Source organism: Maylandia zebra, linkage group LG11 (assembly GCF_041146795.1).
Source record: "Maylandia zebra isolate NMK-2024a linkage group LG11, Mzebra_GT3a, whole genome shotgun sequence".
Classification (NCBI taxonomy): domain Eukaryota; kingdom Metazoa; phylum Chordata; class Actinopteri; order Cichliformes; family Cichlidae; genus Maylandia; species Maylandia zebra.
This window is the reverse complement of record NC_135177.1, coordinates 13,610,780-13,625,683: the sequence shown is the minus strand read 5'-3', so window position 1 is coordinate 13,625,683 and position 14,904 is coordinate 13,610,780. Positions and strand designations below refer to the sequence as shown.

The window sequence follows — 14,904 nt, the reverse complement described above, 5'->3', positions numbered from 1 at the left end:
TGACTGAAATGGGGCATCACACCTGTAGACGCCAACCAGAGCCTCACTGTTGTCACATCAGCTGCTCGGTCACTAGATTTAGATTAAAACATAAATAAATCCATGACTCTGATGTTTCTCGCTGGGCAGACGCAGCTCTTGCTCTGAGTCTGAGAGGAGCGGCTGTGCAGTATGTGGGTGGACGAGGTGAGGTGGAGTCAAAACGCATCCTATTGCTTCTCTCTGAGTGATCCACTGTTGTTAACTTTCTAACTTATGTGCATGTGTTGATGTAAGAGACCTGGAGCTTCACCAGCAGCTTTAGTGAAATGCAAAAGTAGCTACAATTTATGAGTTATCTCTGATATATGAAAAGAACAATACAGTGAATATGTAGCCGGCATTGGGTTGGTGGATTCCCACAGGCATATCTCCAAAACATGATGTTCACTGTCGTGGCTCATGTTTGTTAGTTGCGTTGCATCAGTTTTGAGCTGGCTAAATGGACAAAGACAGTGTGATGAAGAGCTGAAAGACTTTAAAACAGCAAAACACAATCAGCCAAATTCATATTTTTGTAAACTTCTGTGTACTGTACAAGGGTTATTCTATTCTGAACAGCTGAATATTTTTCTAGGATGTCCTATTTAAGAAGCTGAAAAACGTTCACGTTCCCATTTGTTTCCCATTTTATTTTATAGCAATGAAAAAATGATCCATGCTAACATTGGCCTAAATAAATCTGTTTTTCCCTTCTTATCTTTTGCCTGGTTGTGCTCAGCCCACCTGCTGTGAGCCCGCAGCCCTGCCCCACAGTTAGAAACACTGCTGTAAGGAAAATGAAACATTGTAAAAAATTGTATCTTACTCTTGATGCCATCATTCCCATAGAGGTTTCATTCCAAAGATGCTTTCTCTTTAGTGAAGATCATCCCAAACATTACTGAAATCTTTCTGCTGGTTTTTCATTTGAAGTCAGTCTGCTATTTTCTTCTTTTTTCGACCTTTAGCTTGTTGTAGGATGAACCCTCGATCAGCCAAGCCATCGTTTAATATCACTTCTCATCATTCTTGCAAAAAGAATAGCCGAGGCTTTTCATTGGGATCTCAGTGACAATTTGGATCTTTGCCCCATGTTTCTTTGTCATACACTCAGAAAAATAAAGGTGCCAACTGGAACCAAAAGTGGTTCTTTAGACTGATGCCATAGAAGAACCTTTTTTGGTGCCACAAAGAACCTTTCAAACAATGGTTCTTTGAAGAACCATTTCTTTCAGTGGTTCATTGAAGAACCATTAAAGGTGCCCCAAAGAACCATCAAGAAATGGTTCTTTGGGGCACCTTTAATGGTTTTTCAAAGAACCTTTTTAAAAATGGTTCTTTAAAGAACCATTTTTAAAAAGGTCCTTCAAATGGTTCTTTAAAAAACCATTTTAAATCTTTCAAAATAAAATGCATCATAAATTGAATTTGAGTAGGGTAAAATAAATACGAGCACAGCATAGACATATATTAATGGTTTATTGTCATTTTGTAGTATACCAAAAGACAAAAAGGCATTTTAACCCTCAGCACCACATCACTACTAATACATGTCACATATTAGTGTTTTAAACAGTAATAATTAAATATATTTGCTATACTATAAATAAATATATACAAATACTATAGCTACAGATAACACAACAAATAATACATGTATTGTTTAATTAATAAAACATCAGAAAGTGATAAAACACATTAGAAATAGCAATAGCTTCATAACAGACCAATAAATCAACACATTTTCATCAGCAGATGTTTGCATGTTCAATAAAAATATTTCAACAAGTTTATGATTAAAATGATCAATGAACTTCAGCCTTACGCTATGTAATGTACGTTTCATGTTGTACTCATGGTCCTTTGTTAGTCCAGTTTAGGACAATGTCTCTGACGTATGTATCATATCAAATATGTGTCATATCAAAACAAGCCCACACCTGCAGTTGTTTCAGTTTTTCACTGGTGTTTCCTGTCAGCTGGTCAACCTCACTCAGGCGGACATCCATATCAGTCAACCAAACGACAAGCTCCTCCCTTTGTGCTTCAAATCCCTCCCACTCTGAGACAAGGAGCTGAAAGAGAGAGAAAAGAGTCAATTATAAAGAAGAGAGAAAAGTGAAACCCTCCTCAGAAGGTCTGACTCACATACCTGCAGTTGACCTGTGATGGACTCCAGTTTGGCGTTCACGTCATCCCTTGTCGATGCCAACAGCCGAGTCTGCAGGGTGCCCTGGAAGAGCTGAGTTAATGTTCGACTCCTCCTGGTCAGGCTCTCGAGCTGGATGATCCGAGGTCTCCCCTCTCGCCGCTGCCTCTGAACACAGAAACACAAACTGCATCTGAAGCAGGAGGTGCAGATTTTTTTTGCTATTCTTTTCTAAATCCAGGCTAGATCAAGTGGAGGTATTTGGAAAACTTTTTTGGCCAGTGGACGACTGTTGTCTTGCAGAAAGTCAAATCAAACATATTCGATACACAATCAATTCACAAGAACACATTATAAAAAATAAGTCCAGTTCTTGCCTGATTTCAAGTGAAATCTGCATGAAAACAGGGTGACAGAAGTAAAACGAGTGCACAAAGCCTCACTTTGTACAAGCCTGCTATTAAAGTTCTCCTCTATGCAGACGACTTTCCTGTTTTCAAGGAACAACTTGGATCTGCTGTACGAATCTTATTGATACACACTAAATGAAACAATAGTGTGCATGACTCCAGATTCTGATCCCTCATCCTAATATGGTCCCAACATAGCAACAGCAATAAAGCAGATGCTGAGGCTTCAAAATACAAAGTCCATAAACCAATGGCTGACATGGGTTTTATCATAAGGGTGATAAATATACAGATTTCAGTCTGTCTTAGAGATTTGATGTTCATTTACCTGCAGATGCACTATACGTGCCTGCTCCGTGGTTTTTCACAACATTTTGCACATCACTATTAAAAACAGGAAGTAGGTGAACTAAAACAAGTCATCGTTCTTTGTGAGAGGACCATATTAATGAAACAAACCTCAATGACATCATAGGGATCCCTAAAGATGCTCCTGCTGCTTCTCTTCCTCCTCATCCTAAGCTTCCTTCTCCTTGTCCTCGCCTTCCATCCAATTGTAATTCAACCTAATTGTGTTTCTCCCCCTCCTCTTCCTCATTTTGTTGGAGCTGTGAACACAATTAATGTGAATCTGGATTAATTTGTGCAAACAAGAAAAATCTACAGCTTTTTGGTCAGAGGTGCTCTTGTGATTTAAGCCGAGTAGAGTAGATTTATGTGTTGATGCTACCTGCTTCAGCTCTGGCTGCTGAGTGATATTTACACCCTGGCTGGATTACAAACTTTAACCATGTGCTGAACTTTGGCCCAGCGTTGATACCTCTTGTTAGTATAACGACTTCTTCTTAGCTTGTATGTATGATGGTGGATAAATGAAATATACAAAGAAAATTTAACTATATTACAAAAGAACATCTATCTTGGAAACATCAAATGACCAGAGCATAACTTGTCAACTAGTCCGAAACTAAGTTATGCAGGAACAGTCAAAGACACACCTTCTCATGTCACATTTCTATTCATTTCTATATAATTCGATTAGACAATAAAGAGTTATCTAATCTAATTATTCATTCAAAACTCTTATGCATAGCTGTATTTTATACAGCTCATACAAAATTCAAAGTACAGGTTCATGTGAGTATTTAATGTACGGCTCAGATGTATAGAATTTGAGAGTTTCTAGAGCAGACACAGAGCTCACGCCACAACAGGCTTCAGGCGCCATTTTACTGACTTTAACAATATATTAAATTTTAATTTCGGTCTAGCTGACATTAGGTTATGTACACAGCACGCAATTGAACCACATATTTTAGAAGCCAAAAGTTCAAATTAGCTGGGAGCAGCTTCACTTAATTATAACAGTGGTTTGACGTCAACGGCTAACGTATCTAGCTAATCGCTACTGTTAGCACAACATTAACAGCAAGCTACAATGACGAGTAACAAAAACAAAACAGTAATAAGGTTTTAATGAAAATGTTTTACCTTTTCTAACAGTCCCAGAATCCACAGCTTCAAAGTCCAGCAGGTACTGAAGACTGTTATCCGTTTCGCTGTCACCGTCCGTGAGTTTTTTTTCCCGAAAGGTCAAGGCCCGCCGCTCGCACACTCTGTCTGCGCATGCGCATCCCAACGACTGACCCCTCCGTCCGCTCCCGGGAGGTTATAGTATGACGTGTTCTGACGTCACTCTCTCTCTCCCTGTCATTTATTTGGCTCGAAACACATATTAACAAATTGCTCAGTGATGAACAACTACTCAGATCATTTACCTAAGCAGTGCGCTTTGTCAAAACGAAGTGTGTTCATTACACTGACATTCTGTTCTGCAATTGTTATTCACTTGTATTTTATAATTTGACTTTACATACTGCTGGGTGGTTTGTAAAGTTTACAATAACTAGTATTATCATTATGCTATATTTTCAAAAATATATAATAATCTCAAAAGTAATGCCTTGGAGTAGAAAATAGTAATGCTTTATTAAAATGTAAAACTAAAGTACAGTATTTGAATGTGTGTATTGTGTCTACTGTTTGCAAATATTTCTAACTTTTATTTGAATATTCAGTTTCCTACCATCTTCTCTTAAAGGGTAATTGCCAGGTATCCCGCCCTCCCCCTTCGCACACACATGCACACAAAGAAAACACACAGTATAATTCACAGCCTCATTATAGTGAATAAATATTTATGCCATTTACACCATCAAACTTAGATTGCTAAGGATGAAGAACCTTTTGTTCTTTAAAGAACCATTTGTAATAGCTGAAGAACCATCCACAAAATAAAAAGGTTCTTTGACGTATGATGGTTCTTTAAAGAACCATGAAGACATCTGAAGAACCATTTAAGAACCATAATTTTTCTGAGTGTAGGCAAATGTTAATGGGACTCAAATTAAAAACATGTCATTTGTTGGCATTGTTAGAACACAGTACAAATGCTACCTGTTAAGATGTTAGTAACACTGCAGGACTGACTGATCTCTGTGGGCTGGCTCAGTAGGTGAGCCATCATCAGCTGGATAATGAAATAACAGCATGGACACATCACTAACTCGCACACACACAAACACAGTGTTGCTGCCTTCTATCTGTTCTTACAGCTCAACATGTGTGCAAAATCGATATGAGTCCCAGCACCACCATAAGGTTCAGGAGGGAGTGACTTTAGAAAGATCACACCATTCTGTGATTAACCAGCAGTGGACGGCTATATTGTCCACCCCTACAGTGTGTGTGACGCGCTGCTGTGTGTGGGTGATTCTGTATTTTGCGCCACGGTCTTTGTCTGTGTGTCCGTGTGGTCCTCCAGGCAGCACGGCACCAATAAAAAGGTGACAGAGACAGACCGTTTAAAAGATGGATTGAAAAGGGGAAATGACGGCATCGCACCTGTGTGCGCCGGCCGGGGGAAGAAAGGGAACGACAGACATGCGATATTACAAAGTGCGTGAAGACAAGCGTATCACTGTTATTGCCGCACTTTCTTAGAAATGTTGGGTTATACACTCTTTTGTTTCTTATTTTCCAATAACTGTGGTGAGTTGGGGCAAATAGAGATGAAGCTGAAAGCGCATCTCTCTTATAAGCTGGTGTAATTAAAGTTCATGGCTGGTGGTTTTCCCCCCAGAGTTCTTCCTCAGCGTGTAGCACTTTCTTAATGCCCAGAAACTTTAAGGTGGAATTTGAAGCTCCAAACTTTGCTGATGGAGCCACAGACAATGATGACATCCAGATGAAATCTGAAATTTCATCATTGTTTCAAACTGCCACATGCAATAATGTAGTTAGACAGTTGGTGCTTTTTTAAAAGATTTGCTCGTTTTTTTTAGATCGCGCTGGAACACTCGACGTTCAGTGTTCAACAGATTTATTTGTTTTAAGAATGATGAGCATTTGAGGTTTGCATGTTTGTGACTTTTCCTGTGATGCTTTGGAGGAAGTCAGAGGAAGCTTAACACAGACTGTGCTGTTTTTATTCAGAGCCCTGAAACACAACAAGTCCTCCAACCTGAATTACCATAGAGGCTGCCCCTACATTCCCATGTCAAAGTCTAATGTCGCTTTAAGTCTCCTGATTACAATAGTAACAGATTACTGTATTTCACTGTAATACACAAAAGCTCACTCTATTTGTTTCTTTGTCCATCAGCTCATCCTACACCATCAGGAGCTGAACAACCAAAGTTGGCACACAAGTCCATGAAGGTTCATATTTGTATCAGATACCATGATGTTACCAGGCACCCTTTCATTCACCCAGCAACAGACTAAAATAAAGCACTTGTGCAGCTATAACATATTAGAAAAGCATTGTAACAACTTTATCCATTAATAATAACATCCCGTCCTTATAAACAAAAACTGAATTATGTATGATATGTTACGAAACCATCGCCTAGTAAAAATCACCTGTTGTTTTTTGTTTTCCTGCATTTTTAGGCTTTATTGGACAGCAACAGTAGAGTAGACAGGAAAAGCAGGGAGAGCGTGAGGGAGACTGACGTGCAAGCAATGTCCTTTTTTCAAGCCGAGGCCCCTGCAGTCTTTTGGCATATGGGTTTGCTGCTCAACCAAGTGGGCGCTGCTAAACAAAAAAAAAAAGGCACCTATTTTTAGTATAAATCATGCTTATCTAACAACCACCTAGAAATGCACTAAAATGACCATTTTAAGCATATAAACAACATCTACCAACCTTATTTAACCTCCTGGCATCCATGTATGTAGACATCATATTTTGGGATGTCTAGAGCAAAATAATACATTTTGCTCTACAAGGGACTGATATCCAGATATGAGGACATTATACTGCCACTGTTCTATCAACATTTAAAACAAATGTCCTTATATGTGGATGTCATTTCTCTCAGAAACAAAAATCAGGTAAAAAAAATTTTTTTTTAAATCTGGAAATTCTTTGTTTTTACATTCATCAGGTCCCAACATGCCCAAATATCAAAGAGAAATTAAAAATGCATGCTGTGGAAGAGTTCAGGTCTTAGGAGGTTAAATATGTCAGTTTGCCAGCTGCACAACCAGGCAAAGCAATACAAAGAAACACGTATTAGTATCTAAAAAGGTATCCCCAACTGACATTTTTGAAGTGGTCAAACTGGCATTCTTATAATAAAAAAACATATACACTTAATATATACATGTGTAACAACAGTTAAACCCACTTCTTTAGGCTGTGGAGAGGTTCTGCAAAAAGGATTTAAAGCAGAACTTTTTTGCAGACGAAAGTTTCCTGTTTTTTACACACACATCTTTACAAACTTCTGGTTTGTTTTGATGTAATGCTGAGAGCTACCACTAGGAAAAATTGGCACTTTGAGTGGCAACACTCTCCGTGTAAGATGTCATAATACAGAACAAGAACCGTGCTAATATAGAACAACGACCTGTTCTCTTTGTTGTTTTCCTGTCTTGCTCTATGTACTTTAATGTGAGCAAACATAGTAAATTAAACAATGTTACTATATTCAAATTATAGCACATAGTGTTGCATTTATAGTCCTGTCGGTCTTATGTAACACTGTACACTGGTACTGTGTTGTTATTGAGTAGCTTTGGCTGTATTCTTAGGACAGTGTACACAATCAGGGTTTCTCTCCCTTTAGCTTAACCACAGGGGTGAGATATGTTTGTAAAAGGACTGCAGGCAGGAGGCACTTCATACTTTTATTTTATGTTCACACACAAAAAATCTAACAGTGCTGTCACCAGTGTTGGTTTAGTGATCAGTCTTCATAATGCAGACGACCCTTGCGTGTGAATCAGTGGATCAACAGGCTATTGTTACTCTGGTCTCTATGTAATTTGATACAGAGCAGCTGGATCAGTAGCGCAAATATTCCTCAATGATCCCGCTCTCTTATGATGTATTGATTTTAGTAATAGGGACAGTGGTTTCTCATTTACCATTTAACCTCTATATTTTATCTCTGGGTATCCCTTCTTTTTCACTGCAGTGCTATATTTAGTCAACAGTTTGGGCAGCGGATTTTAAATGTAGTAATCTATTTTTAACAACTCTTGGTTATCAGCTTTAATAGAAGTAAATATCTGTTTGGCATTTTTGGAACTTTTGCATTCTAACTTTAGAGAAGTCGATCAAAAATTATGAATGCAATACGAATTGCAACAAGCTAATTCATTATGGGACAACTACACAAGTACAAATTGGCACCAAATTGCCACTGTAGTCATACACTGGACACTGGATGGCATTATAGTGGCAGGCAATTGCAATTTAGCAAATATACTTTGTTAAGCAACTTCATTTATGAGTTTTTTCACAAGTTGTAACCATTTGAAGTTGAATAGTGAATATAAATTAGTCTTATATATGTCTTTGGCATTTCGTGTTTTTTTCTGATCAAACATCAAATAAAATCTTTTACATTTCATATAATATTTGTACATCTATTGAATGTTGCTACAAGTATCATAGGTTAGGTATAAATGACAGCATTTCTACACATTTTACCATTATTAAAATTGCCAGAGGAGTAAGGTAGAAGTGACAAAAAAGATGGTACGTCCAGTCTTTAAGTAAATGCACAGTAAAGACATATAAAGATAAAGTAAGGTGGGTGACTTTCTCCATAAGTTACTACTATAAGTAACATACTGCAAACTTTTAAGCAAACTAAACTGTAATGTGTACATTACTTTTTTGTATAATAATGCTAACTCTGGTGTTCGGTGAATGTTAAAGTGCAGGAACCTGTGAAGAGCTAATAAAAGACAAGGACAGTTCACTTTTTAACAGAATCTAAATCAGTCCAGCTTTTATATGAGACTAAAGACATATCTTTTATGTTTGGGACCCCAGGAATCAAAGCCTTCCAAAGATGACTGCCGTATAATTGAAATAAAGAATAAATAAAGAATAAATGCTGTTTTTAAGCAGCAGGTATTTCATAGGCAAAACAGTTGAAGCTGATCAAAAATAATAAGTTGAACTAACTCAAATGAAAGAAAATGTTAGATGAACTCAAGATATTTCACTTATTTGGACTGTTAAAAAAAGATTACTGAATTTATTTAATTACTTGGATTTACTTGTATAACTCCATAGGCAGGCGGAGGTAACGCAGACATCAGTGGATCATTTGTCATCATGCAAACTGTTGTTTCAGACAGTTTCGTAATTGATCCACACTCGGGAGCTGACTCCTGACGTCAGCTTATATTAAGAAGACTTTTTTAAAAAGTAAAAATTAAAGAGCTGGGACTTTGAATCTTGATCGCTGTGGGCTAAATTGACAGCATCTGGCTTTTTCTCTGATCAAAACAGATTTACATATTTGTGTCACGACTGGGAATGCTTAATCTCCAGACACGGATGGGCATCAGGTACTCAGCTGGTATGTGCCTCAAACTCTATATGCTGCTCATTCTCACAGTTAACCAAAGGCTAATCAAACCACTAATGCAGTTTTTAATAAGCCAAAATACTCTGTTTTTCTCACACATTTGTGAAAGAGGGTCAAAGAGGGGAGATTGCAGTTAAAGCGCACGTCTGAGGTCGTGATTGGAGAGACAATTGGTTGGGGAAGGCTTGAAGAATAAAGGCACTGTTAGATGGTGAGAGGCTTAATTGGGTCTGAGTCACTCTGCAGAGTCATTTGTGTTTCACCGAGATCAAAGAAATGCTCATCTGACATACACCCTGACAGTGATACTCATTTATAAGACAAACACTCTCCGGTGTAATGGCTGTGCTGCCACATTCAGTTGGAGTGTTGTGTGTTGACCTTGTCTGTCTTCCAGTCTTGCTAACAATCTCTGGGATTGTTTAGGCGGTTTGTAAGAGAATTACCCTTGAGCTCCCAGAAGGGGTAAAAGTTGTCAGATTTGGTTTTCAGCATTTTGGGTCAGATTCCGTTTTCATTCAAATCATCCGTGACTGATGAGCTGATTCAGTGGATACAAACAGAGCAGCAGGAAGGGTGTGAGTAATGAGGAAAATAGGAGGCTCACTGTCAAGAACACAACAGAAGTGACCAAAAATAATCAAAAAAGTACAAAAAAACAATGGAGTAATAAAAAAAAAACATGTTCATCTTGAAAAAAGTCAAAATTTCAAGATTAAAATCTAAATACTATTTTGAGAATAAAGTTGAAATGTGTAGATTACAGTTGTTCTTTCGAATCCAACAACTTCTACAGCTGCTGTACCCTCTGCAAAAGCCTTGTGTGGATGAGTTAGTGAAACAACCTGATCAGCTGTCCTATGATGCACGGGGGTGTTACCATCAAAATCCTTGCATCGGTGTATTAATTTTGGCCAACTCTTTTAACTTTGTGTTTTTTCCATCTGACCAAATACATCTTTCTGCACCATCTCTTCAACATCCTTATACAAATCACCTGACTGTGTTTATCTGCTAAAAGAGAAACCATTTCCTTGCTACTAAAACCGCTTTTGAAGTGCGATTTCACGAACTCATCTACACAATGCATTCTGTAGATTGGGTTGTAGCCGTGGCAGATTTTGACTTGTAGCGGCAGCTTTAGTCTTCACATTGTGACTTTATTCTCAAAAATCGAGTACTCAAATAGTATTTTAAGTTTAATCTCTTTTCTCAGAATGAACAATAAAGTATTTTGTTCTTACTCTGGCCATGACATTCCTTTGTAGAAAACTTATCTATGTTTTTACATCATTAAGGCTAGCACAGTGACAGATTATAATCATTATATATGTTACAAAAAATTGTATTTATAGTAAGAGTTCAGAGTCATTGGGAAAATTATCTGGGAGGGAATGAACGCATCTTAAAAAAGAATTTAAAAAAATATTTTGATCTGATGTTGTCGGCACAAAACAAACTGCCAATCCATGTTATAAGTTTTTGCAAATGTCATTGTACATCAGAGGACTTCACTGATGGCAGAGTAAATGTACTGGCATGACGCACAAAATGAAAGACGTGTCAGTATCATAGCAACTTAAATGCACCACAGGAATTTTAACAATGTTAATGTTAGGGTTAACAAATGAAGACCGTTAGGGGTTTTTTCTCATCAGTACAGTAAGATTAGAAAAGAATATTTGGATATAGGTGCCACACATAGTCCACACTTCAGCCACCATCTTAAAGAACAAAGACACTGAGTGTGACAGATTTACAAAGATTGTGGGCCCCAGGCTCTGAAATACATTTCAGCTGCTATTCAGGGAAGTATGTATGCACAAGCATCAAACTCCTGAAGAGGACATGGAGGAAAATCAGATGTGTTTGAGTTCCCAGAGCAAATCCGAGGAAACAGCGTTTTAGTGGAACCCACTGTTACAATACAAAAATTGAAAACTCAAAAATCTCCAGTATCACAGGTAAAGGAATGATCAATATTCAAAAGGCAAATTTTATTAAGATTACAAAAATGCAAACAATATCATTAATAACAACGCTATTTTAATTTAAAAAAATATAGAAATGTAAGGTGTATGTACATTATATATATATATATATAAACACCCAGCACGCCCCTGCGGGCGGTTTATCCTTCAAGCTCGGGTCCTGGGAGCTTGAGGGTCCTGCGCAGTATCTTAGCTGTTCCCAGGACTGCGCTCTTCTGGACAGAGATCTCCGATGTTGTTCCCGGGATCTGCTGGAGCCACTCGCCTAGCTTGGGAGTCACCGCACCTAGTGCTCCGATTACCACGGGGACCACCGTTACCTTCACCCTCCACATCCTCTCGAGCTCTTCTCTGAGCCCTTGATATTTCTCCAGCTTCTCGTGTTCCTTCTTCCTGATATTGCTGTCATTCAGAACCGCTACATCGATCACTACGGCCGTCTTCTTCTGTTTGTCTACCACTACTATGTCCGGTTGGTTAGCCACCACCATTTTGTCCGTCTGTATCTGGAAGTCCCACAGGATCTTAGCTCGGTCATTCTCCACCCTTGGGGGCATCTCCCATTTTGACCTCGGGACTTCCAGGTTATACTCGGCACAGATGTTCCTGTACACTATGCCGGCCACTTGGTTATGGCGTTCCATGTATGCCTTGCCTGCTAGCATCTTGCACCCTGCTGTTATGTGCTGGATTGTCTCTGGGGCATCTTTACACAGCCTGCACCTGGGGCCTTGCCTGGTGTGATAGACCCCAGCCTCTATGGATCTTGTACTCAGAGCTTGTTCTTGTGCTGCCATGATTAGTGCCTCTGTGCTGTCGTTCAGTCCAGCTTTGTCCAGCCACTGGTAGGATTTCTGGATATCAGCCACCTCCTCTATCTGCCGGTGGTACATACCGTGCAGGGGCCTGTCCTTCCATGATGGTTCCTCGTCTCCCTTCTCTTTCTTGGGTTTCTGCTGCCTGAGGTATTCACTGAGCACTCGGTCAGTTGGGGCCATCTTCCCAATGTATTCTTGGATGTTCGTTGTCTCATCCTGGACTGTGGTGCTGACACTCACCAGTCCCCGGCCCCCTTCCTTCCGCTTAGCGTACAGCCTCAGGGTGCTGGACTTGGGGTGAAACCCTCCATGCATGGTAAGGAGCTTTCTTGTCTTTATGTCAGTGGCTTCTATCTCCTCCTTTGGCCAGCCTATTACCCCAGCAGGGTACCTGATCACGGGCAGGGCGTACGTGTTGATGGCCCGGATCTTGTTCTTACCATTCAGCTGACTCCTCAGGACTTGCCTGACCCTCTGCAGGTACTTGGTGGTTGCAGCTTTTCTAGCGGCCTCTTCATGGTTCCCATTCGCCTGTGGGATCCCCAGGTACCTGTAACTGTCCTCTATGTCAGCAATGTTGCCTTCTGGTAGTTCAATCCCCTCAGTTCTGACTACCTTCCCTCTCTTTGTTACCATCCGACTACACTTCTCCAGTCCGAACGACATTCCAATGTCATTGCTGTATAGCCTGGTAGTGTGGATCAGTGAATCGATGTCTCGTTCACTCTTGGCATACAGCTTGATGTCATCCATGTACAGGAGGTGGCTGACAACTGCTCCGTTCCGTAGTCGGTATCTGTAGCCAGTCTTGTTAATGATCTCACTGAGGGGGTTCAGGCCTATGCAGAACAGCAGTGGGGACAGAGCATCTCCTTGGTAGATCCCGCACTTGATGGTGACTTGTGCTACGGGCTTGGAGTTGGCCTCTAGTGTTGTACGCCACATCCCCACATCCCCATTGAGTTCCTGATGAAGGCTCTTAGGGTCCCATTGATCTTGTACAATTCTAGGCATTCCAGTATCCAGCTGTGGGGCATTGAGTCATAGGCCTTCTTGTAATCAATCCAGGCAGTGCACAGGTTGGTCAGTCTGGTCTTGCAGTCTTGGCTGATTGTTCTGTCTACCAGTAGCTGGTGTTTTGCGCCTCTGGTATTCTTGCCAATTCCTTTCTGTGTCCCGCTCATGTATTGACCCATGTGCCTGTTCATCTTAGCCGATATGATGCCTGACAGGAGCTTCCATGTAGTACTGAGGCAGGTTATTGGTCGGTAGTTGGAGGGGACCGGTCCCTTCTTGGGGTCCTTGGGGATCAGGACCATCCGGCCTTCAGTTAGCCATTCCGGGTGTCTCTCGTTAACTAGCAGCTGGTTCATTTGTGCTGCCAGACGCTCGTGGAGTGCAGTCAGCTTCTTTAGCCAGTAGGCGTGAACCATGTCGGGCCCTGGTGCTGTCCAACTCTTCATACTGGAGACCCTTTCTTGGATATCTGCCACTGTGATGGTTACTGGACCCTGTTCAGGGAGGTCGCTGTGGTCTATATATATATATATATATATATATATATATATATATATATATATATATATATATATATATATATATATATATATATATAATTTAAAACATTTATATTTTGGGATTTTTTTGTAATATTTTATAATATTATTTTCTTCTACTCAGCTGTTATAAATCTGAAGCTAAATACTCATTACCCGTGAGTAAAGAGTCCTGCCAGTGTTTCTTTAAATAGATTTACTCTATTAATCCATCTGTGTGGAACTAATCTTTAGGGCAGTTGTCATCATCATCAGTATACCCATTTGTGCATGTTTTTACTATATTAATCATCTGTGCATCCATTTATAGCTTCCGTCTTAGCAAAGCCCCATAAAGCACATCCAAAAATCCAACACGGAATTACATAGACTGAAATGATGCCGGTTAAAGCAGCCAAAAAGTGCTGTTCACTCCCCTCAGTGGACATGTCTAATGAAATCATTTTTCTTATTTAAGCCAAAAGGAGACAAACACTGATCCTTAAATTCTGCTGCATTATACTGAAGTTTACCCAAAACTCTTTGGGTAAACTCATAAACTCACTGGCAGAAGAAATAATGAATCGGAACAAACATTTGTTAAGCATAGATAAGTTGAAAAGTTTCTAAAATATGAAAAAGAAGATCTGATGTGAAAAGATAATTTTTTAGTTTCAGTTCTTCTACTGGCTGCTGTCAGCTCAGATTTCAATTTCAGCCCAACATAAAAGAAACTTGTTTCACTTACATCTTTGACCTGAGAGTGGAGCCACTGCTTTAGTCCATCAGACACCTCTGCCTTCGCTAGCAGCTTCGGACACATTTAGACACCATGACTGCCAGTATAGGTTTGCTCTGCATGTTCAGCTGTGTCTTTGATGTGGCCTCAAGATTTTTATTTTGTTTTCAAAAATGGAGGAGTGAACCAAACTCTGTGGGGACGGAGAGGTCATAAAGAAAGTAAAATCAAAACACAAGAAAAGACAAACTCCAGAAACATCATGAATTTGTATAACTTGTATTGTATGAAATCTAACCTTCAGGAAGACAAGGAGATGTCACTTCACAGAGCAAACAGTTAGTG

General features: G+C 39.6%; 1 protein-coding gene across 1 annotated transcript; it reads right to left on the bottom strand.

The window, feature by feature from the left end:
• Positions 1–1,526: 1,526 nt before the first annotated feature.
• Positions 1,527–4,940, bottom strand: LOC112435699 (uncharacterized). Its single transcript, XM_076889807.1, has 4 exons — positions 4,072–4,940; positions 3,040–3,188; positions 2,174–2,338; positions 1,527–2,096 (listed from the first exon to the last, which is right to left on the bottom strand). Exons 2-4 carry the CDS (start codon positions 3,094–3,096, stop codon positions 1,929–1,931), a joined length of 390 nt encoding a protein of 129 aa, XP_076745922.1. The 5' UTR covers positions 3,097–3,188; positions 4,072–4,940; the 3' UTR covers positions 1,527–1,928.
• Positions 4,941–14,904: the final 9,964 nt, after the last annotated feature.

What these genes read in the sequence shown, in the direction of transcription:
- LOC112435699 (XM_076889807.1), bottom strand. Translation starts at nt 3,096, where the DNA reads ATGAGGAGGAAGAGAAGCAGCAGGAGCATCTTTAGGGATCCCTATGAT. An exon ending in ATCCCTATGATGTCATTGAG is followed by an intron (nt 2,339 to 3,039) that starts GTTTGTTTCATT and finishes TTCTGTGTTCAG; the next exon opens with AGGCAGCGGCGAGAGGGGAG. An exon ending in CCATCACAGGTCAACTGCAG is followed by an intron (nt 2,097 to 2,173) that starts GTATGTGAGTCA and finishes TCTCTCTTTCAG; the next exon opens with CTCCTTGTCTCAGAGTGGGA.